A 26,124-nucleotide genomic window follows, 5' to 3' on the forward strand; every position below is an offset into this window, starting at 1 on the left:
TGTTACTGTTGCTGTTGAATATGTTGAAATAGCTGTTGTATATCCTGTAAACTGTATATACCTGACATGTCTACTGGATGCTGTTGTTGTTGAATATGTTGAAAGAGCTGTTGTATATCCTGTAAACTATATACCTACCTGATATATCTACTGGGGGGTGTTGTTGTTAAATATGTTGAAAGAGCTGTTGTATATCCTGTAAACTGTATACCTGATATATCTACTGGGGGGTGTTGTTGTTGAATATGTTGAAAGAGCTGTTGTATATCTACAGGGCTGTTGTTTAGGATGCTCTCTGTAAAATATTATAGCATAAAGGGATTGTTCAGACATTAGAATACAAGGATGCTATTATTTAGGGACTGGGAACGAAATATCCGATGATGAACTAGAGGGGTATGCCTGATTTATAAATAATAAATATACCCTGTAAACCTATAAATAATAAAGGTATCGTTATAATTCTATCTGAACATTGATAATTTCCCATTGTGGTTTCTCTAATACAATATTTTCACATTATATTGATTAAATACAGCTTTTAAGGGTAGAGTTCTGAATCGGACACAACAGTCTATGATAAAGGGTCAATATTGAAATTGAGTCTAATAATGTTCTTGCAAGGGAACTCAGAGAGAAAATAAATGGTTACTGAAATAGAATGGGACTTCAACGACGACCTAAAAACTGTTCATTATGCCAATCTGAAAGTTGGACACGAATTTCTGTTATCAATATATTCTGTAAAGAAATGCTATCTGTAGTAAATGCCCCACTCCAATAAATCCGTTTAGAGCCGTATCAATCCAGGTATAACTCAATCCCCCTCGTTGGTCTACAAGGCTAATCAATAACACTTACTATACAGTGTCAATCCGGACACACTCTCTGAACCATAAATTATCAATGACAATATGAACATGATCGTTGTTCTTGAAAGGGACTGTAGGCTTAATTTCAAGTGACCCCTATAATGCAAAGATGACAATGCATGATTTACAACAATACCCTTAAAACTTTTATCTGATTTAAAATGCAGAAGATAGAGTCTTTTCTGACTCAAAAAATGTTTAATTCTGATAAGCAAGAAATAAGCAAGAACAGTTTAAAGAATTAAAATTCATATTTAAATAGACAAAGCCTTTAATTGGGTATCGGTCTGAACAGGGTATTGACATCTTTGCATGGAGGGTCACTTGAATTATCCTTTATGTGATTGTCGACTCACCTATAGTCGGATGTGCGAATATATCTTTCCCTGGATGAATTTAAGGTTTCACGAGCCTAAAAAGTAAAAAATCAATCAATAGAACACATATTGAAAATTGGTCATATACTTATACATCTTATATATTTAATTTTAAATACTTTATATACCTATTTTCAACAATTATTTTAAAATTAAAATTTTGTTATACAAAATTTAAAAAGAGCAGTGATTTTTTTCTCTGACTATCTTCTTCTTTTTAGCTGATCATACATCTGTTTTCTGTTCTTTCTCTGTTTAGATTCTAATCCCTTGTAGAAAAGAAAAAAATGCATTTGGACGCATATTTCTGCTTTTCTTTCTCCCTAATATTACGCATATTACTACTTGTGTTTCATGCCGTTTTAGCCGATAACCGTTACTCTCCAAGCTGCCATTTTTCTTTTTAAATCGTATTTTGCGAATTTTTCGGTTTCGGTGATCGGTTCAGCCGTTTTGACATTTTTTGCATACCAACAAACTGTATTTATAGATTTAACCAAACTCTTTTATTATTGATTATCATTTTTTAAGTAAAAAGGTACGTAAGCGTGGAATTCTGGTAATTAGATAAAACATTCAAGGCAGTTTTCGCGAAGGAATAGGCTGAAACACCTTTTATTTTTCGCGAGCACTCCCTTTAAATATAAATCCTAAAAGTAAGAAAGAAAAGTAGAAATTAAGAAATAAAGGAACTGAGTTTTTGCCACAAACTCAAATTTTCTAATCCCTATATCTCTGCGACCGGAAGGTGTAACCCTTTGATATTTCAAACTTGGATTATTTGATTTAACATAATTCATAGTTTGAAATATCTAATGTCATACGCCATTGGATTAGAAGCCTATAGGGATTAGAAAATCAGAGTTTGTGGCACACCCCGGACTAACCAGAGTGAGCAGCTTCTCGGTTTCTTCTATTTGAAATCAAACGTGTTTTGGTCTTAAATTCAATAATCATTTACTTTAAGGATTTGTTTATTTTAAACATTTTTATTCAAAATGCATATGCCAACAAAAAGTATTTAAGACTAAGGCTAACACATTATGTTTAATGGGTCAAATTGTGATCGAAAGTCACAGCTTTCTGGAATATTGACAGAACCATTAAATCCACGTGGGGAAAGACTCAAATCCTTTAACACTAAGAACAATATTTGATTGTCTTATATCATATAGATTGTAAAATTTTAAGAAATAAAATATTAAAAATAAATATACAACCTGAGTTTGTGCTCTTGTAAGCCTACTCTCAATCCCATTCATAGTTAGATCTGTACAGTATACACCCCTGTTTTAAGTGTATTGTACTGAGAAACTCTTTTGGAGTCGACAGGAATATATTGACAAATGAGTTTAAAAAATAAATATAAGGATAAATAATAAATATCTTTACCTAGGTTGGAATATGTTTTCTCAGCTGCTAGGTTTATTACGTCAAACTACAGATTCATTAGACATAGTAGATATTTAATATAATATAGTTTTAATAGTAGATATTTAATTTAATATAGTTCTAATAGTAGATATCTAATAGTTTTAATAGTGGATATATAATATAATATAGTTTTATTAGTAAATATTTAATATAATATAGTTTTAATAGTAGATATTTAGTATGATTAAAATTCGGTGATGGTGATGGACCAAACCTCTGTAGATTAAAAAAATACATGTTAGTTTCAAATTTTTTCGAAAATATATTTCGATCTGGGTTGACCCTCATCAATTCTAACGATATAATAACCATCAAAATCGATAATAAAAAATGTTAAATTAACAAAATGGAATAGAAAATAAATAGAAAATAAATAGACAAAAGAGATTATTGAAAAAATAAAATGGGCCGTCAAATGAACAAAAGGGAAACGAACTCAGATCATGATATTGAAAAAAAGATCATTTGCAAATATTCAATTTCTAAAGAATGTTTAAAAAAAAATATTATTCCTTGAGATTGTTTCTGTCATGAAGATTAAACACAAACGGTTTATAAGTATGTGCATAAAGTGTTGATATAATATAGTTTTAATGATATCTAATATTGTTGACACTAGTGTGTTTTAAGGATACCAAGTTTTTATTAACCAAATGCTTAGGTTTATATTTTAACAATCAAAAAATTTGGTTGATATTTTAACCATAATAATATTTTGTTGATATTTTAACAGAATGATATTTAGTTGATATTCCAAGAATATAAAAATTTAGTTGATATTCTAAGAATCTTAAAATTTGGTTGATACTACATACAAGAATCTTAAAATTTGGCTAATATTTTAATAGTCATAAATTTTGGTTGCTATTGCAATAATCATAAATGGTTGAAATTGCAATAATAAAAAATTTAGGTTGACATTGCAACAATTATAAATTTTGGTTGATATTGCAAAAATTATTAATTTTGGTTGATATTCAAACAATCATAAAATCTGGTTGATAATGCAATAATCATAAATTTTGGTTGATATTGCAAAAATCATAAAATTTGAAACTTTTAGTGCTTAATAGCATAAACTCAGTTTCTTTGGCTTATGTCATAAAGGAAAAAATTAACACTGAAAAATATAAGTAGCAAGTAGGCGCGGCGCTATTAAGTAATAATAAATATTTTGATTAAATTATTACCTTGCTTATAGGTTCGGTCTGACTTGGATACTGATATGTTTGATATCTATTTCTGGAGCTGCTGCTCCCGTATCGTTCGACGGAGCTCCTTGTGTTTTCGATTCCACTGCTTCCATTCAAGCTTCTGGAGTTGTTTTCAAAATTATTTCGTGACAAACTGCTGCCATATCGTTCAAGGGAGCTACTTGTGTTTTCAATTTCGCTGCTTTCATACAGATTTCTGGAGCTCCTTGTTTCTTGGTCTCTGCTGCTTCTGTAGCTGCTTAAACTGTTCTGTATTTTTTTGCTTGAATAATCAGAATTTCCGTTCGAAAAACTAAAATTTAATTTAATGGGTTAGTTACAAAATATGTAAGGGATTGAAACTCATCTTCGTCGTGGAAAATTATAGTTTCCGAAAAAGGGTTTAAAGATATTTTATAAAAACATGGCTTTTTTAATACCAAGATCTGAACCTAAAGGTCGTTCTTCTAAATCAAAATTGTTCTTGCTAATAAAATCATTTGGCGGATAAATGTCTTTTCTCGAATGTTTTTGTAGAAATAAAGTCAAATATAATCTCTAAAGTTGTATTTTGTCGAAAACTATGATACAGGGTGTCCCGATAAACCCTGTAAAATATGTTCTACCTTTGGGCAGTGAAATCACTCATTCCCCCCTCCCCTCTGCCACTGCACCCCTAAACAAATGAAAATTAAGCTACATAGGTTAGCGTTTATATCAATACATTAAAGACGACATTTTTATTTAGGTTTTGATTTTCAACAAGTTTTTTTCATTCACACGGTTACAAGTAAACATTAAAGAATCAATTAATTGACAACTTTTCTTTGCTTTCATTTTATTTGTTTCCAAGCTGTTTAAAATTGATAGAAATCAAAATTGAAATAGAAAAACGTCTTCATTGATATATATGACGAAAACTACAGTTCAATTAATCATAAATTGAAATGTTTTCACGAATTTTTGAGAGAAAAAACCTACCCTATACTCCAGAGGATAATCGAATCCCATGATGACTGAGATGGGAACTGCCCCGGAGGGGGTTTTGCAACGGTTAAACCTTCAGAAATAGAACACTTGAAAAGAAGGTATAAAGTTGAAAAATGTATTACAGTGGAAAAAAGGTATAACTACTTGACCAATTTTGTCTACAAAACATCCTACGCGTAACTAGCGTATTGTTAAAGATTCTATCTCAAGAGTCACATAATGTTTTATTAAAAATTAAAAATTTATAAATGGATAAAAAAAAATTTCAACATTTAAAAAAAACACTGCTTTTTCAGGATTTTACAATTTCTCTGTTTTATCTTTGTTATTTGCAAGAAAAGCTGTTACTAAGTAAGAAAAATGCAGTTTTTCTAAAAATACCTTTTGTTGTCAAATAGTTCACATTTTCTCAACTTTTTAATCACCCCCACTTCCTTTCCTTATTAACCCACCCGCCCCTTAATTCCTTAAGGGTACACTAATCGTTGTAATTCCTTAACTGAATTTAAAGAGTTAAAGGGCGAAGTTGCAAATTTAAAGCCGAAAAAACACAAAATACTTCTCGTTGTTTAATAATTTACAACTTTGATCTTTTTTGTTTAAAATTAAAGTTTTTTGTGCAATGTTATTTTAATCCAAAATAGTAGAAAATTAGGTATTTTAGTTCTACAAAAAAATAGCAAAAAGGTGAATCTAAAGAAGAAAAAATGTAATTAGTCTGAAAATGTTCTCACAAAGTTTAAGAGTGTACGTTTAAAGTTACATCAAAAGTTTCAGTTTCTCAAAATAAAAATTTCTACAGCGGATATCGAGATCCACCATTGTAGATTCAACCCTTCACAATTAGATATTGACCTCCATGGTTGTAAAAAAAGTTTTACTTATATGTTCAATTTTCCTTGTCGTGAAATCCATTTTCTTCTGGAAAGATCTTTTTCTGTCCATTCACGAGATGACCTGAAATATAAAACTGCATAATGCAACAAATCCAGGGCACTGCAATAAAGTCTTTAACGACTTAATAAATCTCAGTTTTCTGACATAGCATGTGATTTTGAATCTTTATTTTCTGTCAACCAAAAAAAAACAGTCAATGATATTCCTAAGTGTAACAAAGAAACTTCAAAAACAATTTTCTTTTTCTAAAATATTTCAGAAGCGCGCTTTTTATGAAAATATTTTCAGAAGGGGGGGAGTTGAATTCAACTCTTCCTCCCCCCTCCCCTTCTTTAAACAACAAAAATTTATCAAAAATAATTGTGGAAACTTCACCTCTGAGAATGTTTTAACAATTAAAGGGAGTGTTCACGAAAAATTAAAGGCTTACAACGAAAAATAAGCGCTTTTGATCGCTACTAATCTTACTTCTCTCTGTTGCGTCTATAAGGAGAAAATGATTAAAAACGACTCATACCGAAGGACGTATAGTGTCCATACAAATTCAGAAAGTTGCAACATTCGACTGGGATCGTAAAAAATCAATTTAATTTCAAACAAATCATTTAAATATTACAACCAATAATCATCGATTATTCTTCGACACATTCGTATATAGTTGATATTATTCCTGTTTCAAGGATTTTTGATAATGAAGACGTCATTTTCACATTTTCCAGGAATGTTCGAAAATCCAGCGCCAGCGTAATATTATTAAAAAAATAAAAATAAAAAATATTATGAGATATAAACTTTATACGAATGCTTCTAAAATAATCGTTGAATATTGTTTGTAATATCTGAATGATTTGTTTGAAATTAAACTGATTATTTTACGATCCGAGTTGAATGTTGCAACTTCGTCTTAATATTTGTGGTAAACCCTGTAGATAAAATCTTATCAAGCGTGCATCGCCACCCCCGATAAAAAGGGGCTGCCGTATGTCAAGTGACCCTCCATTTCAAAGGGGACATGCCTAACTTTTATGGAGAAACCAGAATTAAAATTAATCAAATTTAAAAGTTGAAAACATGGATATATTTATTCTTGATGATACAAAGCTAGGGTACGATTGTGAAACAGACATATAACTCTATAAATGTGATTATGAAATATCACTTAGAATTACGTTTACAGTCTCTTTAATCTATATATTATCTGTTAACTATATCTATATTATCTGTTAACTAACGAGAACCTGTATCGGATATTATATATATTATCTGTTAACTAACGAGAACCTGTATCGGATATTATCTATATTATCTGTTAACTAACGAGAACCTGTATCGGATATTATCTATATTATCTGTTAACTAACGAGAACCTGTATCGGATATTTAAACTAAACTGACCGCTGTCCCCTCCCTACTGGTCAGCTTATACAATAAAATATCTAATACAGTGAGATACAAAAAATTTAAGTATTTCAAAAATTTCCCTGTTCAAAACTTTTAGAAGAGATTTTCCGGGTTAAAAAACAAAAAAAGATTTTGTTCTAATTGTTTTCTAAGTATCTATATATAGAAAGATGCATTATACTTTTCACTTAGCGACAAACAAAATTACCCCCCCCCCTTCACACGCTCTTCCTTGTGACTCACACTTAGGGATGTATCGTTTCAACTTTTTTAAAAAATGAAATGAAATGAAAATATTTTCAACAAACTACTCAAATAATTGAGACCTGCTGAATACGCACCCAAAGAGAATATATTAGTAAGAGTGAAATTAACTCGAAAATTAAGTGTAAACAGCCAATTTATTGTACTGTTTCCATAATGCAAGTGTACTTCAAACATTTGTGCTATATAACCTTATAGGCCCTGGAACATCTTTTTATAGAAAAAACTTTTTTTTTAATTATTTCATTTTCCCAAAATCAATTCTCTGACAACCTGTCATGCATTTCCGAGATCTGTGTAGGTGTAGCACCTTAATCAAGATTCATAAATATTAATACAGGGCATATTTGTGGTATTGATTTTCAACTATAATAGAGTAGGGGTACACTGCACACAAATCTGCCCCTTTAGTAAAAGTAAATTCAACCTATATGAAGCGTAAAGTCTGACCGCGTCAACCTTGTTGCACCGGCTAGTCCTGTTCATAGAGCTAGGTACAGTACAAACTGGGACCGGAAAGTTTGACACGGCTCGGAAATTCTCATGTACTGCGGCTGCCCGTGACTGTACAGTGAGAACCAAAACTCTTTGGGATAAAAAGACAAAATGCAAGCAATACTGTCTATAAGTGAATGTGATGTTGTTACAAAGCAAATAGCTTTACGATACACAAGTGTACTCCAGTGTTAGTTACGTAAACATATCGTTTTTTGTAATCCTCCCTTGCACCCTAACCATTAAAGTAAAATGTCTAATTTTTTTATGAGCAGTCCTTGAAAAGTTGGACAATGGACACGTATCATACACTCCCCTCTCTCAACTCTAAGGGCAAAATCATAGGAGGGGTGGAACCCCCCCCCCCCCCCATCCATATTAGACAAAATAGCCCAATCGGGATAGGGTTAAGTCATGTTCTTCAAAACTACAAATCAATGAATTAATTAAATTAGGGAGGCCTTACCTTTTCACATTTTAAAGTCAACGTTACAGCATGAAAGACGTCTAAAATCTCGTAATTTGAAAAAATCACAACAAAAAACAGAATTAAAATTGTTTTATTTATAATACATTTTGACAAAACATATTTCAATTTTTAATCAATTTCTTTTTAAAATTAACATAAGTTGAGGAATAATTATGAGTTGTCCTTTTCTTTTTATATGGTTAGGACGGACTAAAAGATTTTATCTATATTTTGATTTGTTAAAATCAAAGTCGTTCCATACATTTAGAAGTAGACTGAAGACATTGTTTTCTGTGACCATCTATTTGTAGAGTGCATACATGTCGGATTCACAACGGTCCCATCTAAACCTTTGGCTGATCAAGGATGAATGAGATAAACTTTAATTGTAAATTTCCCAATTAATGACGTTTTAAGATAGTAAACCGACTAAAGCTTCATCATTACTACTCAAACATATGAAGAGTCAGTAAAAATTAAGTCTACATTGTAGGATTGACTTCTAGAAAAGCAAATCTCGTCTTCTGAATTTTTTAATATAAAGTCGTCTTCTAATCATTTTATTATGGACGTCGTCTACTAATCGTTTTCATTTAGAAGTCGTCTTCTTATCATTTTTATATGTAAGTCGTCTTCTACATCTGTTGGTTCTGATTGTACATATATTTTCCCATGAGTTCCATAGGTAGGGGGAAGATAATTGTCGAGTTTTTCTCGGCAGCAATACTGTTTAGGGTTTGCAGGTATCTAAATTATTATTTGCATAAATTTTCGTCAAGTTATTATTGATGAATGATGAATGAATGAAGGATGAAGAAGTGATGATGAAAGGATGGATGAAAGGAGGAATAAATGTCTATATATACTGTACCTAAGCTGTAGAGCTGTAGGGGATTCACTAAGAATGAGAGAAGCTTCTTTCAAAGCTCTGGAGGCGTTCTGTTCTCCCTCGGCTGCAATAATCTAGAAAAAATACACAGTCTGGCATTGTAATCTTGGCCAACTAAAGTCGAATATAATTTCTTTTATTAAGTATAATTCTTATTATATTTCAAAAAGAATGGAATATGAAAATACTTTTTTTAAATATAAACAAAATTCAGTTTTTTTAGACTCTGGGACAGCTTAAAAGAAACACAGGGGATAACAAAAGTCGACTTCCTATGCTGATAATGTTAGTTAGCAAATAGGAACGTTATTGTTGTTACAAACCTTAGCTCTAGCTTCTCTAGTAGCTTCTGCTTCTGCTGCCATTGCTCTTTGTAGTTGCTGAGGAAGCCTGACATCCTTAACCTCAACTCTTTCAACCCTGAGATTTAGAACAATTAAAATTCAAAAAAATGTATTTATAATTTTGGTCCTTGAGATGGGCCTGTTTGGCTTTTTTTGATTCGTTCGGTAATTTTCTAACTGAACGTTTGTTAAGTGAGATTTTTTGTTTAGTAAAATCAATTGTTTTTTAAGTTTGTTTGTACCAACTTTAAAGTTGTTCATAAACGGCGTAACTAATCTATACAGTGTAAACATCTAGAAAACATCTAATCTCAAAAACGATGCCCATCTCTAGAAACATCTAATCTCAAAAACGAAGCCCATCTCTAGAAACATCTAATCTCAAAAACGATGTCCATCTCTAGAAACATCTAATCTCAAAAACGATGCTCATCTCTAGAAACATCTAATCTCAAAAACGATGCCCATCTCTAGAAACATCTAATCTCAAAAACGAAGCCCATCTCTAGAAACATCTAATCTCAAAACGATGCCCATCTCTAGAAACATCTAATCTCAAAAACGCCCATCTCAAGAAACATCTAATCTCAAAAACGATGCCCATCTCTAGAAAACATCTAATCTCAAAAACGATGCCCATCTCTAGAAACATCTAATCTCAAAAACAATGCACATCTCTAGAAACATCTAATCTCAAAAAAGAAGCCCATCTCTAGAAACATCTAATCTCAAAAACGATGCCAATCTCTAGAAACATCTAATCTCAAAAACGATGCCCATCTCTAGAAACATATAATCTCAAAAACAATGCCCATCTCTAGAAACATCTAGTCTCAAAAACGATGCACATCTCTAGAAACATCTAATCTCAAAAACCATGCACATCTCTAGAAACATCTAATCTCAAAAACGATGCACATCTCTAGAAACATCTTATCTCAAAAACAACTTATTTGAATTAAATCGGATAAAACTATATTTAATAGAAAGTCTGAGTTAAAGTTTTCCAGAAATATTGACAAATCAGAAAACAAAAAATTGCTCTGAATTTGAGCTACGCCTCTGAACTATTAATAGGAGTACAAATCTTAAATCATCAATTCAAGATATGTGGTTGAACCGTCTTTACAGTAATTTAGAATTAATGTTCTTTCATACAGTTCACAACCACCATCTTAAACCGGCCTCCAAATTTGTTCAATTTGATTTGCTTAAATAATTTTGGAAAAAACAGCTGACCTTATTCCCCATGGATCAGTAGCAGCATCAAGCTGCTCCAAGATAGTAGCTGCAGTATGCTCTCTATCCGCCAGAATTTCCTGAAATGCACAATCTGTTTAAAGCATGCAGCATGCTGCTTCAAGATAGAAGCAGAAGTATGCTCTCTTACAGTCAGTATTTCCTGAAAAGCACAATCTGTATAAAGCATGCAGCATGCTGCTTCAAGATAGAAGCAGAAGTATGCTCTCTTACAGTCAGTATTTCCTGAAAAGCACAATCTGTATAAAGCATGCAGCATGCTGCTCCTAGACAGTAGTTGCAGTATGCTATCTATCAGCCAGTTATTCCGGAAAAACACAATATATGTAAAGCGTAAAGCATGGAGCATGCTTCTTCAAGAGAGTAGCTCCAGTATGCTCTCCAGTATTTCCCGAAGAGCACAATCTATATAAAGCATGCAGAATTTTGCTCCAAAATAGAAGCTGCAGTGTGCTCTCTTTAAGTCAGTATTTCCTAAAAAAAAACTATCAATATAAAGCTTGCAGTAAAAATGTAGTTAAAATGTTTACATATAGTTATGCGAAAACCACCTTTTCCATAAATTCTAAAAACTATTTTGCAATATAAATTTTAAAAAACGCTTCTTAAAAACCTGGAAAATTAATTTTCATGATTATTCTAATCTTCTTAAAACTACCAACCTGTAAAGTTTTAGTTCCTAGAATAGTTCTGAGTGTTGTCGAGGCCAGCAGACGAGTTGACTGACTAGCATTGGTCACATTACACACTGAAGCCATAGGGTTGGATATCTGAACAAAAATTAGATTAAAGCTTAAAGATCAATTTTAAGTATAAAATTTGACAAATCAATAAAGAATTTAAAGAATATTTTAGTCCAAGAATGCTCTGCTCGCCCTACTTTTAGTTTTTTGGTATTCTGATTGTATTATAAATTACGCAGACGGTCCGTTTAATTATTGAAACTTAATAAAAAAAAACATTTATGAATCAAATTTACTTGTCTAAGAATGCTAACCCTACTTTTACTTTTCAGTATTTAGTTTGTGTTACTGCAGCCTCACTTGAAATTATGCCAAAGTTTAACTATTGCAACTGCACAAAAATCAATTGACCTTGTAATAAACAACAGCATCAACTGCTACAGTAACACTGTCTTTAGAAAGAATCTCCTGAGGAGGAACATCAAAGGACACTGTTCTAAGATCAACAACCTGAAATAGTATTATGTCAGAGACCAGATTTTATGAATAACAAGATAAAGCGCGGTCTGTCAGATCATCCTGTTCTCTTTTGAGCCGGGTAAAGCCAAACAAAAGTGGTTCAATTTAGTCTGACCTAAAATATCTGACCTGACTCGACCTAAAATATCTCAGCTGACTCGGCCTAAAATATCTGACCTGACTTGAGCTAGAATATCTGACCTGACTTGACCTTGAATCTCTGACCTAACATGAACTAGAATATCTACCTGCCTTGACCTTGAATCTCTGACCTGGCGCGACCTGGAATATCTGACCTGACTCGACCTTGAATCTCTGACCTGATTTGACCTTGAATCTCTGATCTGACTTAACCTTGAACCTCTGACATGACTTGATCTTGAATCTCTGAGCTGACTTGACCTTAAATTTCTGACCTAACTCGACCTTGAACCTCTAATCTGACCTAACCTTGAATCACTGACCTTACTTCACCTTGAACATCTAACCTGACCTAACCTTGAATTACTGACCTTGCTTCACCTTGAATCTCTGACCTGCCTTAACCTTAAAACACTGACCAGACTTGACCTTGAATATCTGACCTGACTTGACCTTTAATCACTAACCTGAATACTATCTATACATGGAATAATCCAGAAAAGTCCAGGGCCCACAGCTCCACCTTTTTTAACTCTACCAAGTCGAAATATAACTGCTCTCTCATATTCCTGTAATAATTATAATAAATAATATTATCTATATGAAATTATAAATAATCATAATTGAATATTAAGTAAAAATAATGATAGTATTCAAATCAAATTAAAACATTGCAGGACTTGGAATTTAACACTATGAACTATTGGTATATTCTAAATTGGCGTATTTTCTTTGCTTCTTCATTTATATCCGGTTTATTTATATCCGGTTTATTTTGGCTCTCAAGAGGGTGTTCAAAAAATCTCAGAGATTCAATATAATTTCAAATTTTTTAGATTTTTTTTACTTTGGAAAATGTGTCTAAAAATATGTCGATACAGCCAGGCAGAATGAAAAAAAAACGAATCAAATTAATTTTACAATCAGATGTTAGCCTCCGGAAAGCTAGAGAAAATGGTGAACTCCTAGTTATAAGAATGTCGTTTCACCTGAACCATCTTAACACACATCCAGACTGAGAGGGGGAATGTGAGAAGGATCAATATCATTGACGCGAAGGTTAGAAGACCAGCAAATACACTTGTACATCCTCCCTCATCATCATTATCAGCCTGGCCCTGTACATAAACATTTGTACATAACAATATACACTTGTACATCCTCCCTCATCATCATTATCAGCCTGGCCCTGTACATAAACATGTGTACATAATAATATACACTTGTACATCCTCCCTCATCATCATTATCAGCCTTGCCCTGTACATAAACATGTGTACATAATAATATACACTTGTACATCCTCCCTCATCATCATTATCCGTCTAACCCTGTAGTACATAAAGATGTGTACTGTGTACATAATAAAATGCATAATTCATCATCATGCAGTTTGTCTGCCCAATTTTTTATCAAAATTTGTTCCTTATTAAACATGTCTACCTACCTTTGTACATATTTGTAAATATTTGTACAAATGTAAAACGTTCTTTTTGTACATAATCTACATATTTAACATCCCTGTCTGACTATGTACATAAATATTGGTGCATTTCACTCATACAACATGTTTGTCTAGCCTTCAGCTTCAATACATTCAATGTATATATACATTTTTTTTTTCTTACATAACTACCTGTATGTTGTACTGTACAACATCTTTGGATCTGGCTCGGCTGCTGGAAGGCGCAGTCTAAAATATCAAAAAAAAATTATTAAAAAATCAAGTTTGATAAAAAAAATAAAGATTGGTTTACTAAGCAATAATTATTTGGTCATACTCTGAAAATAGCACGATAAGAAAAACAGCTAGCAATAAGCTAGGTTTTCAAAAGTGTAAATAAAAATATGATTTAAAATTAATGTTGTAAGTCTATAAGAATTTTGATGGGATAATATCAAAAAGTTTCAAAAGAAAAAAGGTCAAAGAACAGTTAAAGCTAAAATTGTTCTAAACTACCATATCTTCAAAAATCAATGTTTTAGCAATATTTTAGCTTTCTTCTCAATGACTGGTCAATTATCAAAAGTTATTATAATTTTTATAATCCTCAGATATAAAAATACATGTTTTAAAATTCATCACTTTAATTTGTCCCAAATCAATCCATTTTGGTTAGATACATCTTCAAATAAGAATTTTAAAATTTTTAAACTTTATTATATAGTTCTGCCAAAAAAAGGTTTGCCTAGTTTCAATCTTAAAGGGACAGACCGGCTATGTAAGGTAGATGAAAACTCCTACTTTGGGGGTGGATACGTTTTCAGAATTAGTTTTTTTAATTAAGTTTTGAAGGTCGAATTTGCGCTCAAACTCAGGATTTAGAGATCTTTAAAAAGTTTAATATGTCTCAAATGAATCCGAAAAAAGTTTTCCACAACACTGCATACTATGTTCAACTACCCTACATAGCCGGTCACTCCCTTTATATAAAATTTAATTTCGTTCAAAGAAACTGTAAATCTACATAATTTCAAACGAGTCTCAGTTTAAAAGAGTGGCATTCTTAAATCCCAACGGCACCCTGTAAACTTTTTTCTGATCATTATTAATGAACAAACCCTTCAGTCACAGGATTTTGAAAGCACACAATTTGTTTATATAAAATTAAAGGATATATCTCCGTGATTCTAGACCAGACAACGTTTAAGAGAGTTCTATTGTGAATTGGAAATGCCACAATCAAGAGGCCACTTAAGTTCTCGAGTACAGTCACTTTAATATTTTGTAATACTACAGGGTTTCCCGCAAAGGATTAGACTACAAAGACGGCATGCAACTTTAAACAATGTTTTCTGCCCTAAATCGATCAAATTTAAATGGTTTATTTAATGATTTGGTAAAGAAAGAATAAAGTTTTCAGTTGCAAGGAATCATGAATATGAGTAAACATACATAGGGTATAAATTCCGTACAGTCGTCTATGAAGTTTCATCCTTTGTGTGTAACCCTGTATGACAAACCTCAACTTCAAGTAGACTTTTCGAGGACATATTTCTGAAACTACTATATTAAACTGTGGTGTCCTGAACTAGACTAAAGTGTCTGTACACCCAAGTATCCTATTAATAAATGATAATGAAACCAACTGATAGTGGACACTGTGTACAGTGAGCTCACTTACCTTCCTGATAACAGCAATTATTGTTGACGTCTGCTAAAAAGTTTTAAAAACTTTATTTTAAGAATATTTTTCAAAACAAATTAAGAGCACCTTAAAACAAATAAAACGATTTTTAAATTATTTTATACATTTTTCTCTGTTTTATACAATTGCTCGTGCTTATTACAAAATGTGAAAAGATAAGAAGAAAAACTTCCATGAATCACAGATTATAATTACGCGTATTTAAAGCACATTATCTTGTTTGTGACGTGTCATATTTCTGACGTGATTGTTCATTTACGACATTCTCATGAAATTTGCGAAATTTTCAGAATTTCAAAAACGAAATTGTCAGATTTATTTCTTTCTTAAATGTTTTTTCAACTTTAATATTTTATTTATCACGAGAGTACCTTTTAACCCTCTTTTTGAAGATATCGTCGTTTTTCTCTCCGAAAACTTCAATTCTAACACTTCATTGTGTTTGCAGCTTAAATCCACAAATGGCAAAGAAATCACAATGGAAAACAATCAATTTTTAAAGAAAAGAATAAAGATAGGTCATTCATAATCATTTGTAAATCAGACATGGCACTTTTGGAAAGGAGACATTACGTCGACAGTCCCTTTAGGGGCTAAAATAGTTTTTTTTAGAATCCGAGACGATTTGAAGTTAAAATTAGACAAAATTAATTTTCTGGAAACCTTGAAATTTTACATTAAGGTTGCAGTTCGCTTTTTAAAATTTTACGGAAAAGAATTGGACATCTTTTTAAAGTGATTTGAGACCTAATTTACAGTGGTCCTTCATTTATAAAGTAAAATATCCGATTCACAACGGTACCATTAAAGCTTTGTCTGATCAAGATATACTTGATCTTCTTCATCTAATCTTGCGGATGTTTTTGCTTTAAAAACAATCGAGTTGTGAGAATTATACACTTCAAGCTAAAAAAAATGGAGGATTCCTTGAAATTAAAACGATATATAATTCCTCACACCTCTTTATATATAATTCCTCACAACTTTATATATTATTCCTCACAACCCCTTATATATAATTCCTCACAACTTTACATATAATTCCTCACAACTTTATATTTAATTCCTCACAACTTTATATATAATTCCTCACAACTTTATATATTATTCCTCACAACCCCTTATATATAATTCCTCACAACTTTACATATAATTCCTCACAACTTTATATTTAATTCCTCACAACTTTATATATAATTCCTCACAACTTTATATATTATTCCTCACAACCCCTTATATATATAATTCCTTACATACCTTTATATATAATTCCTCAAAACCCTTTATATATAATTCCTCATAACCCTTTATTTATAATTCCTCACAACGCTTTATATATTATTCCTCACAACCCCTTATATATAGTTCCTTACATACATACCTCTATATATAATTCCTTACAACCCTCTATATATAATTCCTCACAACCCACTATATATAATTCCTCACTACCCTCTACATATAATTTTTTACATACCTTTATATATAATTCCTCACAAACCTTTATATAATTCCTAACAACCCTCTATAAATTCCTTACAATCCTTTCTTTTAAACTTACTAACCTCAAAATAACAATTTATTTAAAAAAATATTTTTATTATTTCCAGTATTCTATGTTTAAATATGAGAAGTATATCTTTATATTTTTGTTTAAACACAGTTCCTTATCAAAGTCACAAACAATTAGTATCTTAACTTTGATATCAAACAATTAACTTTCTTATTTATTTAACCATTAGTTTATAACCTTTATAGCTTAAATTAACAAAATGAAGGCCTATTTCTTATAAAAAACGTAAAGTCTAACATAAAAAAATTAAACATTTTATTTTCTCAAATTATAGCTTAAATTAACAAAATGAAGGCCTATTTCTTATAAAAAACGTAAAGTCTAACATAAAAAAAATATTAAGAATAAACTACAAAATTTACAAAATTTTTGTTTCCCTTGGATTTTTGGTATATTCACGTTAAAATGTGAAAAAATTTAAATCTAAATTTTTTGCCGATACTTTGTCATATTTATGAAATTTTTGAAAACAACAAATGAATCATTGTCCTACAAATTTTTATTGAAATTTTATTTTTTTTAAAGGCTTTTTCAATTTTTCAATCAAATCCGAACTAAACAAAAATAAATGTAACTTTTGTCTTCTGTTTTGCATGAAAGTTTTAAAATTTTCGTGACTCACCCTGTAATTTTATAAGGTAAAAGCGCACTGATTTTTTTTTTAGATAATATTGAGTAATATTGGATCAATATACAAAAAAGTCTCTTTATTGTATCGTGTTTTTTTTATAACTTGTAATTCATTTATTGTTTACTGTTCATCTTGCAGAGACATTACAAACACATCATTACAGACTTTTACTGTTTTCATAAAATAACCTAAAACAGACGTATTCAGGGGTATTACACTTCTTTTTCTTAACAAAGACAATCTCGAATTTGTCACTGAATTCCCATGTTTATTAGAACACTCTGCATAAACTACAATGTTGTTCAATCAAATCCCCTCCCCTCCCCCTCCTCCAGCACATTATTTAACTGTGCCGATAAAACAATGTTATGTTTTCTCTATGTATTGAATATCAAATGTTAACTGACAAATTACTCATGCATACAATCAGTGCAGTGCACGGTGCTCAAAACCGGATTTACCAAACTACGTAGTTTAGGATTTCCGGAAACAAGATTATTATTAAAAGTTGTGATTTACAAACATCTATAGAAACAGATTTTTATGTTTTAGTCCCTCTTTTCTAGAAATAATGATGAAACTAATATTATGCGTTCCATGCTAATATTTTTTCTATATTAACCTTAAAACTAAAAATTTCGCAGATTTTTTCTGTGTCCATGGTGGATTTGTAAAAAGAAATAAACAACTTTTTTAGTCTGGCCATAACCCTGCCCTTTGGATTTGTCATGTAAATTAGGCCCTATCAGTTCAGCTACAGTTGATTTCTAGGTACGATATATATATATTAAATTAATTCTGTTCAAGCATTTTCCATTTCATTATGCATGCAGTGAATACGGTTACCGACAATATAAATGAGACATTAAAGACGACCATACGAATGTGTTCAGTAATTTTTTTGCTTTCTGAGCAATATCATTTAGTAAACATATAAAAAATATCATCTTAGACCGAATATGAAGTTTAATTTTCAGAGTGTCAGAATTAAAGGGGAGTTTAAGTAGTCTTATTCTTTGTGGGTAACCCTGTAAATTTTTCTAAAATGTACCTATCAGTATATACTACAATATATTGTTTTATATTTTTTTTTCTTAAGTAAACACATAAAAATGTCAAAGTATAATCTGTTACACGTCAACACTATAACAGTAATTATTTTATGATTTAATCTAAATCATCACAATTATAAAAGTAAAAAGAACCGAGGTCTAAACTGTTGAATAAGAAGTTCAACGTCTGAACTTAATATCCATCATGCAGAAACTTATATTTTAAAAGGGATTAAAAGTATTTAATTTGAGGATTAAATAGATCTCAATGATGAAGATAAAAATTTAAATATTGCTTGTAAATGGTCGATTCTAAGGAGATACCCGAAAGGAATTAACTTAATCTGCAAAACCAGAAAAGAAACGGATTAGTATTTTCCGAGAGAATTAAGAAATATATAAACTCCCACATTACAGTTTACAAGCAGTTAGGTAATTTTTTCAAAACTAATTCAACTGTTTTAACTGAACTACTAGTGACATCTATTGTTAAAACATCAGACTTGAAACAGTTTTCCGATTCTGCCAATACGCTGTACTTTCCAGGTACTGAAAAACAAATTCAAGAAACGAGAAACATGTGTTAGTGATTGTTTTTAAACGTTAGAAACGTTAAAGACTCGCCTCAAACTCTGATTTTCTAATCGTTATATCTTTGCAACATGAAGTTATAAATTGTGGGTTGTGAATCTCTTTAAAAGTGTCCACATAGGATATAAGCTAGCCTATCGAGATCAAGCGTTCAAGATTAACAATTTTCAAAACAAAAGTTGTAAGGTTTTAAATGACAAAGATCTACTACATTAGGCTGCAAATTAGGATTAGAAAAATGGAGATTGAGGAAAGTTTTCAGTTCTTTTAGTTTTCTTTACCTAATATTTTCCAGAATTCTCCTCTACCATTAGAGGTTACCGGCTTTCCACCAAGTTTTTCATTCTAAACATTTATAAATCATTTAAACCTTTCTGAGAAACAATATGAACGAAATCGCCGGTTTTTAATCTGGAAAATGGTTAATTCTGAAAAATTCTTTCTTCCATCTGCTAGATATAGATCCGTAAGTCACATTTTATGGGACCATAGTTAGAAATTAGATATTCGTGTATACCACTTCAAAAATGGAGAATTCTTTTTAAGTACAACGATCAAAATTTGAAAATGAGCCTTTTTTAATGTTATTTGATTTGTATAAAACATGTAAACCTTTGTAAAGTTAATATTTGCTCCAGGTACAGGTTGACCTCTAGTATACCTTGTTGAATTAATATTTGCTCAAGGTACAGGTTGACCTCTAGTATACCTTGGTGAAGTCAATATTTGCTCCAGGTACAGGTTGACCTTTAGTATCCAGAAGCTGACCTCGAACTCCGGTCAGAGCAATCTCTAGAAATCCGAGTAAGCTCTCTCTAAAAACAAGAAATTTAAATATTTAGTTATTTTACTAGTTCCATTTTGTAATCCTCAAATTATGATATTGCTTTGAATATTATTATTAGAATCCTGATTTGCGACCTTATATAGATTTAGTTCTTTCAGACCAATCTGGAGAAAATAAATTTAGCTTCGTGTTATGTAAGGACTTTTTTAATAATAAAAAATTACTTTAATGTAATTATAGGTTATGTTTTTACATCTTTTTACGATTACCTAAAATTGAATCTTTAAAAATTTAATTTATTGCCTTCTTTTGTATTGTAGTGTATAATGATTTTATTGTTCTCCAAAATTGTAAATTTTTAAGACAAATTTGTAAACCGATAAGGTAATAACTTTTAACGGTTGTGTTTATTTTTAAATGTATTATTATCATTATTTGTATTATTTCCAATAGAAAACATTCTTCATGATCTAATATTATTTCACCTGTTGTTCTCAAACTCTCTTGGTAGAAAGTAAGTAGAGGGAAACTTACAGCAGGAGAGTTCAAATACATACTCCAGGCCTGATCCAACTATATATCCAAAATCCTAGAGTTAGAGTTAGAGTTAGAGTTAGAGTTAGAGTTAGAGTTAGAGTTAGAGTTAGAGTTAGAGTTAGAGTTAGAGTTAGAGTTAGAACTAGAATTAGAGTTAGAGTTAGAATTAGAGTTAATGTTAAAGTTAGAGTTAGAGTTTGAGTTAGAGTAAAAATGGAAATAGAAAATGAATAACCTTTAAAGTTCCATTTTTAGGATACCAAGCCGCCCCATTAGCCGTAGGTCCCAGATAACTATATTTGGCACAGGCGGATCCATTAGTCATGGTTAAATGTTTATCAGCATATTCACCAGTTATGTATCTTTAAACAAAAAATAAAGTATTGTAGACTTTATTTCAAGGAACTCTCCATTGAAAGAGGGGCACGACTGATTCACAAGGGTGCCATTTGAATAGTTTCTCAACATGGCACTCTTTAAATTGAGGGTCTAACGTCTACAGAACCTTTAAAAACTACTATAACTATGGGGATGAGGGGGGGGGCAATTTGAAAGAAACGTTTAATAATTTTAAGAGGTTTCACAATAATCTTTGATATTTGACACATTCAATTTTATCGTGCATATTTTTTACTCCGTAACATATACGAAAACAGGTCAAAACGAAAAATAGGAGAAAAATTGTTTAAAAACTGATGTGATTTTTCATATTTACAATTTCCAAGGACATCAAGATAATTTGACTTACAAAATTGAAAAATAAAGATTTAAAAACATGAGGTTATAAATAATATACCTGTAGCATTTTCTGTTGTAATGTCTAGTACGATTCTTATTATCTATGTTAGTAATATATCTTATCTATTTCAATGTTGACCCTGACTGGCCATTACGGTCAGTTTGATTTTACCTGTATATAAAATAAATTAGTTCAATACAAATCTTTGAGTTATACGGACGTATACAGAGCCTTGAGTTTACATACCTATTCACTTCATCGTCTTCAGTTATATGGTCTCCTATTCTCTGATCTCCCTGTATAAACATTAATTTTGTATTAAAGTGACCGTTCACTTATTTGGATAATTTCATGGTAAACTAATTAGCCTAATTTCATTAGTATTTATCTTACTTTCAAAGATATTGTTACCATCATGGAATCAGCCTAGTATAGAAAACCAGACTGGGGTTTCTGCATGGAATCAGTCTAGTATAGAAAACCAGACTGTGGTTTCTGCATGGAATCAGCCTAGTATAGAAAACCAGACTGTAGTTTCTGCATGGAATCAGCCTAGTATAGAAAACCAGACTGTGGTTTCTGCATGGAATCAGCTTAGTATAGAAAACCAGACTGGGGTTTCTGCATGGAATCAGCCTAGTATAGAAAACCAGACTGGGGTTTCTGCATGGAATCAGCCTAGTATAGAAAACCAGACTGTAGTTTCTGCATGGAATGTAAGGCCTAGTGACGTTTACAGAGTGTGCTATGCCCACGAAAAGTAGCTTGACTCGGTTTCTGCAAAATAAATTACTGGGACAGATAAGCACAAACCTTCCCCCCCCCCCTTCTAGAACACAGGGAATAGAGTAAGGACAAGTTAACTGCGCACCAGCTCTCGCAAGGAAAGGATGGAGAAATTCGCCAACTCTCCACAGTGGTAGGATTGGTAATCTAAGGTGCAGTCAGTCTATTGAGGAATGGAAACTGCTTAATTGGATCGGAGCTGTGGGACAAACAATATGTTGTTAGATGAGATATGTTGCAGGAGGAGATATGTTGCCGGAGGAGATATGTTGCCGGAAGAGATATGTTTCCGGAGGAGAAATGTTGCTGGAGGAGATATCAATGGAGATATCTAGCCAAAGGAGGTATGTACTATGTAGCCAAATGAGGAATCTAGCCAAAGGAGAGCCAAAAAGAGAGCCAAAGGAGGAATCTAGCCAAAGGAGAGCCAAAGGAGGTATCTAGCCAAAGGAGAGCCAAAGGAGGTATCTAGCCAAAGGAGATTCCTGGGGAAGAAGTAGGGAAAACGTATCAAACTGTCAAATGTTTAAAATAAGTTATATTTTGAAAATATACAATTTTTGAATAATTCTGAAAAAAATTAAAGATATCTACAATTTACTATTAAATACTACAGTTTAATCTAATATTTGAAAATTCTTAAAAATCCACAATTATGACAAAAGGCATCAAATAGTGTATATACTATTGTCAACCATTAACCATGATACATGTAAAGTCGTCTTTAACTTAGAACCCCCTCTCGGAGACACTAAAATCCAAACCAAATAATTTTAGGCTCCGGTCCTTTGTTCTCCCTATCGGAGTGTAAATAACTTAAAGCATTGTGAATCCATCCATTTTCAAAAGTTAAACAAAGAATATTTTCATATAAAGAATTAGTGACTTTCGTAAATAATTAATTGTCATTCTTTTCAGAAGTTTAAAAAAACGTTTTAGGACTGTCCAACGACTTAACCCTTTGATATCACAAAATAGATCGTAAGAATCTTTTCATTATAAACATTTATTGTGACAATCTTATATGTTATTATTTATAGAATATTTTTCAGGAAATAAAAAGTTTTCTTCATTATCGGTTTTGATTAGAGGGTTATCCGGTTGTTGATCTGTTCATCATTGAGAATCTTGCTGCTATACGACAACAACTAAATATGCAAAGGTAGTATACCTTTGCGCTGGAAATCTGAATGATAAATCGGCTTTTTCTCAGGCCACAATAAGTAAGACTAATACCAATGAATAGCTAATAGGCTATTTAGTTTACCCTTAAATTGCCCTATTAAGTGAACGGCCCCTTTAAAAAGTTCACCATTGAACGAATTAAATGGAAAACGTAATTTTAAAAAATTTAAAACGCAGAGCCCAAAAACAACGAAGAAATAGCCAAATCTTAAAAATACAATGTTGTACAGGGTCACCATGTTGTACAGGGTTAAAATGTTGTACAGGGTTACCCACAAAGAATGAGGCTCTAAAGAAAACCTAAAACTCTTGAAATAGGACAATTTAAAGGTTTTCTTGCCTTCGATATTATAATTTCTATTTAATGATTAAGAAAAATAAAAAATAACCCTGTACTAACCTTATAGAAGTCCCAAGGAAAAGTTGCAAGAACGGCTCCATCATGAAAGTTTGCTCCTAAAATCCAGGATTCTGAGAGAATCCAACTAGAACATATTTAAAAGTTTTAAAAGGACTGTTAGCGTAAGTTCAAGTGACCTTCTACGAAAAGATGGCAATGTCCGATTCACAACGGTACCCTTAAAAGCTTTGTCTGATAAAGTATGAATCAGATTTTTGTAAACGGATTATTTTCATTTGTGGTTTTTCTACTAAAGTGACGTACGCTTTTCTTGCTTGAGATAAGTAATGGCGTAGTTAACAGAGTTAAATACTATTCAAGTTTCTTCCATATTATTGAAAATATTATGATTTTGTTGTTAATCGGCCATTGCTATTGCCATAGATCAAAACTTTTGAATTGTTAATCCCATTAGAAAAAAAACTCTCCCATATTTTTGTGTGGTCCTCTACGGATGAATTTGATTCATTCTGGAATCTTATGGTAAATATAAGCAGGTTTCCGCAGTAAATATCTAAAGACCTCAGGGTCGGACTTCTACACACCAAAAAAGTCTCGAAGATCTTAAGATTGAGTTAACTAATTTAAACCAATTAAACAAAAAAATATTAAACTTTAAACCCAGATAATTAATTACGATTTAAATTGATGTAATGAATTAGCTTTTTTGAAATGCTAAAATCTTAAGTATTTTACTTTGCAACTGCTCTAACTTCGGGTTCCTTTGTCTCTAATATCTGCTGAATACTCTAAAAAAAAACATTTATATTTAAAATTCAATTTTGTGTTGAACACTATAGATGGTTTTTAACTCTTAAATTACTTTGAATCACTATATTACCAAGCGTTTTTGAAATCGTTCCATAGAAGATTACTATGCATCGTAAGGAATGAAAACTTGCCTAATCCATAGCGGCCTTACGTCGTGGACCTTTGATGTGAACTATGAGTTCGGCTTAATCAAACTAGTCAAATTATTGACGTCTAAGGTGTCCAATTAAGTTCTCACTTATGATAATATTAATCCAGAAAGTAAAAAATATCCCAAATGAATTAAAATTTATGTTGAAAGGGCTTTTGGAATTGGCCAAAAGTTAGCACGATTAAAAACAGAAAACAGTTATATTTTACTCATTGTTAGACTGAAATAGAGATTAAAAGGTTTCCGTGTTTATCAGACATGTTTCTCTTTAAATGAATGATCATTCTAGTCAAACTCATTCAAGTCAAACTATAGTAAAATGCACATAATATTGAAATCTTATATGTTCTCAATGAAAACTCTTTTTATTTAAGAGATATTGAGAAGAACTAAAATTGTAACCAAATAGATTTGCTGTTCTCATACTTGTGCGTAAAATAGAAACTGTAGGAGCTAAGAGGTCACAAAGTCCTACCAGTTATGTCTCAGAAATTTGACCTTCTCCTTCTAACAAGTTTGCAGTGCATTTTGAATTAAGTCCCTTTAATGTGTTATATATAAAATAATACAGGGAGAGTAAAAAACAGGGATTAACGATGTTTTAGACAAAATTTTCAAAATTTTAAATTGTTTGGATTTCTGGCAAAAATAAAATAAAATGTAAAGAAAAATAAACTTCTTAAATATTTTTGAAACGTTGAAAAAAATTCGCGGAACCTTTTTTCCTGTTTAAATTAAATTTTTTGAAAAATTATTCCATTGTTTTCCCAAAACATTATCAAAAATTTCATTTATTTAAAATTGGTTTTGCGATTTTTTTCCATTTTCTGAAAATATTTTTAATTTTTTTATCAAATTTTTATTTATTTACGCCTAAAATTCGAACAAAATAAATATTTTAAAAATTTTGTCCGAAACATCAGTAATCCCTAGTTAATTTACTCACCCTGTAAATATCAATCAAGTTACCTTGTTTAGTTGAAGCTGAAACCATGAAGGGAAGTTTCTGTTCAGATCAATCTTATTTTCATTCCATCTTTAAATACATTTTAACATTTTCATTCCATCTTTAAATACATTTTAACATTTTCATTCCATCTTTAAATACATTTTAACATTTCTATTACATTTAACATTTTCATTCCATCTTTAAATACATTTTAACATTTTCATTCCATCTTTAAATACATTTTAACATTTCTATTACATCTTTAAATACATTTTAGAATTTTCATTTCATCTTTAAGTACATTTTAGAATTTTCATTCCATTTTTAAATACATTTTAACATTTCTATTACATCTTTAAATACATTTTAGAATTTTCATTCCATCTTTAAATACATTTTAGAATTTTCATTCCATTTTTAAATACATTTTAACATTTTCATTCCGTCTTTAAGTACATTTTAACATTTTCATTCCATCTTTCATCTTAAAATACATTTTAGAATTTTCATTCATTCATTCAGGAAAAGTAGTCATTTAGGCAGTGTGACAGAGGACTCAGGCAGTTAGTATAAAAGCCCGGTTAAAGTATGAATC

General features: G+C 31.1%; 3 protein-coding genes across 7 annotated transcripts in view; all 3 read right to left on the minus strand.

Annotated features, from left to right (window-relative positions):
• Positions 1–3,861: 3,861 nt before the first annotated feature.
• On the minus strand, positions 3,862–7,472 carry LOC111699062 (uncharacterized). Its single transcript, XM_023469617.1, has 5 exons — positions 7,131–7,472; positions 5,765–5,823; positions 4,858–4,936; positions 4,503–4,552; positions 3,862–4,189 (listed from the first exon to the last, which is right to left on the minus strand). The coding sequence occupies exons 2-5, from the start codon at positions 5,809–5,811 to the stop codon at positions 3,862–3,864; spliced, it is 504 nt and encodes a 167-aa protein (XP_023325385.1). The 5' UTR covers positions 5,812–5,823; positions 7,131–7,472.
• A 1,339-nt stretch (positions 7,473–8,811) lies between these two features.
• Positions 8,812–15,296, minus strand: LOC111699047 (erythrocyte band 7 integral membrane protein). Its single transcript, XM_023469600.1, has 10 exons — positions 15,193–15,296; positions 13,865–13,921; positions 13,218–13,346; positions 12,696–12,797; positions 11,980–12,078; positions 11,548–11,655; positions 10,865–10,944; positions 9,605–9,701; positions 9,264–9,355; positions 8,812–9,139 (listed from the first exon to the last, which is right to left on the minus strand). Exons 1-10 carry the CDS (start codon positions 15,220–15,222, stop codon positions 9,028–9,030), a joined length of 906 nt encoding a protein of 301 aa, XP_023325368.1. The 5' UTR covers positions 15,223–15,296; the 3' UTR covers positions 8,812–9,027.
• A 3,357-nt stretch (positions 15,297–18,653) lies between these two features.
• LOC111699046 (carboxypeptidase D) overlaps positions 18,654–26,124 on the minus strand; it is a 16,251-nt gene continuing 8,780 nt past the window's right edge. For all 5 annotated transcript variants that reach the window (XM_023469594.1, XM_023469596.1, XM_023469597.1 and 2 more), the window contains 9 exons: positions 25,550–25,616; positions 24,355–24,407; positions 23,659–23,743; positions 21,534–21,583; positions 20,784–20,910; positions 20,497–20,600; positions 19,934–20,039; positions 19,506–19,569; positions 18,654–19,182 (listed from right to left, as the gene is read on the minus strand). In XM_023469594.1, coding sequence (XP_023325362.1) covers positions 19,052–19,182; positions 19,506–19,569; positions 19,934–20,039; positions 20,497–20,600; positions 20,784–20,910; positions 21,534–21,583; positions 23,659–23,743; positions 24,355–24,407; positions 25,550–25,616 — 787 coding nt within the window. In that variant the 3' untranslated portion in view covers positions 18,654–19,051. The remainder of the gene's footprint in view (positions 19,183–19,505; positions 19,570–19,933; positions 20,040–20,496; positions 20,601–20,783; positions 20,911–21,533; positions 21,584–23,658; positions 23,744–24,354; positions 24,408–25,549; positions 25,617–26,124) is intronic.

The sequence above is a fragment of the Eurytemora carolleeae genome, unplaced genomic scaffold, assembly GCF_000591075.1.
Source record: "Eurytemora carolleeae unplaced genomic scaffold, Eaff_2.0 scaffold343, whole genome shotgun sequence".
In the NCBI taxonomy this organism is placed as follows: domain Eukaryota; kingdom Metazoa; phylum Arthropoda; class Copepoda; order Calanoida; family Temoridae; genus Eurytemora; species Eurytemora carolleeae.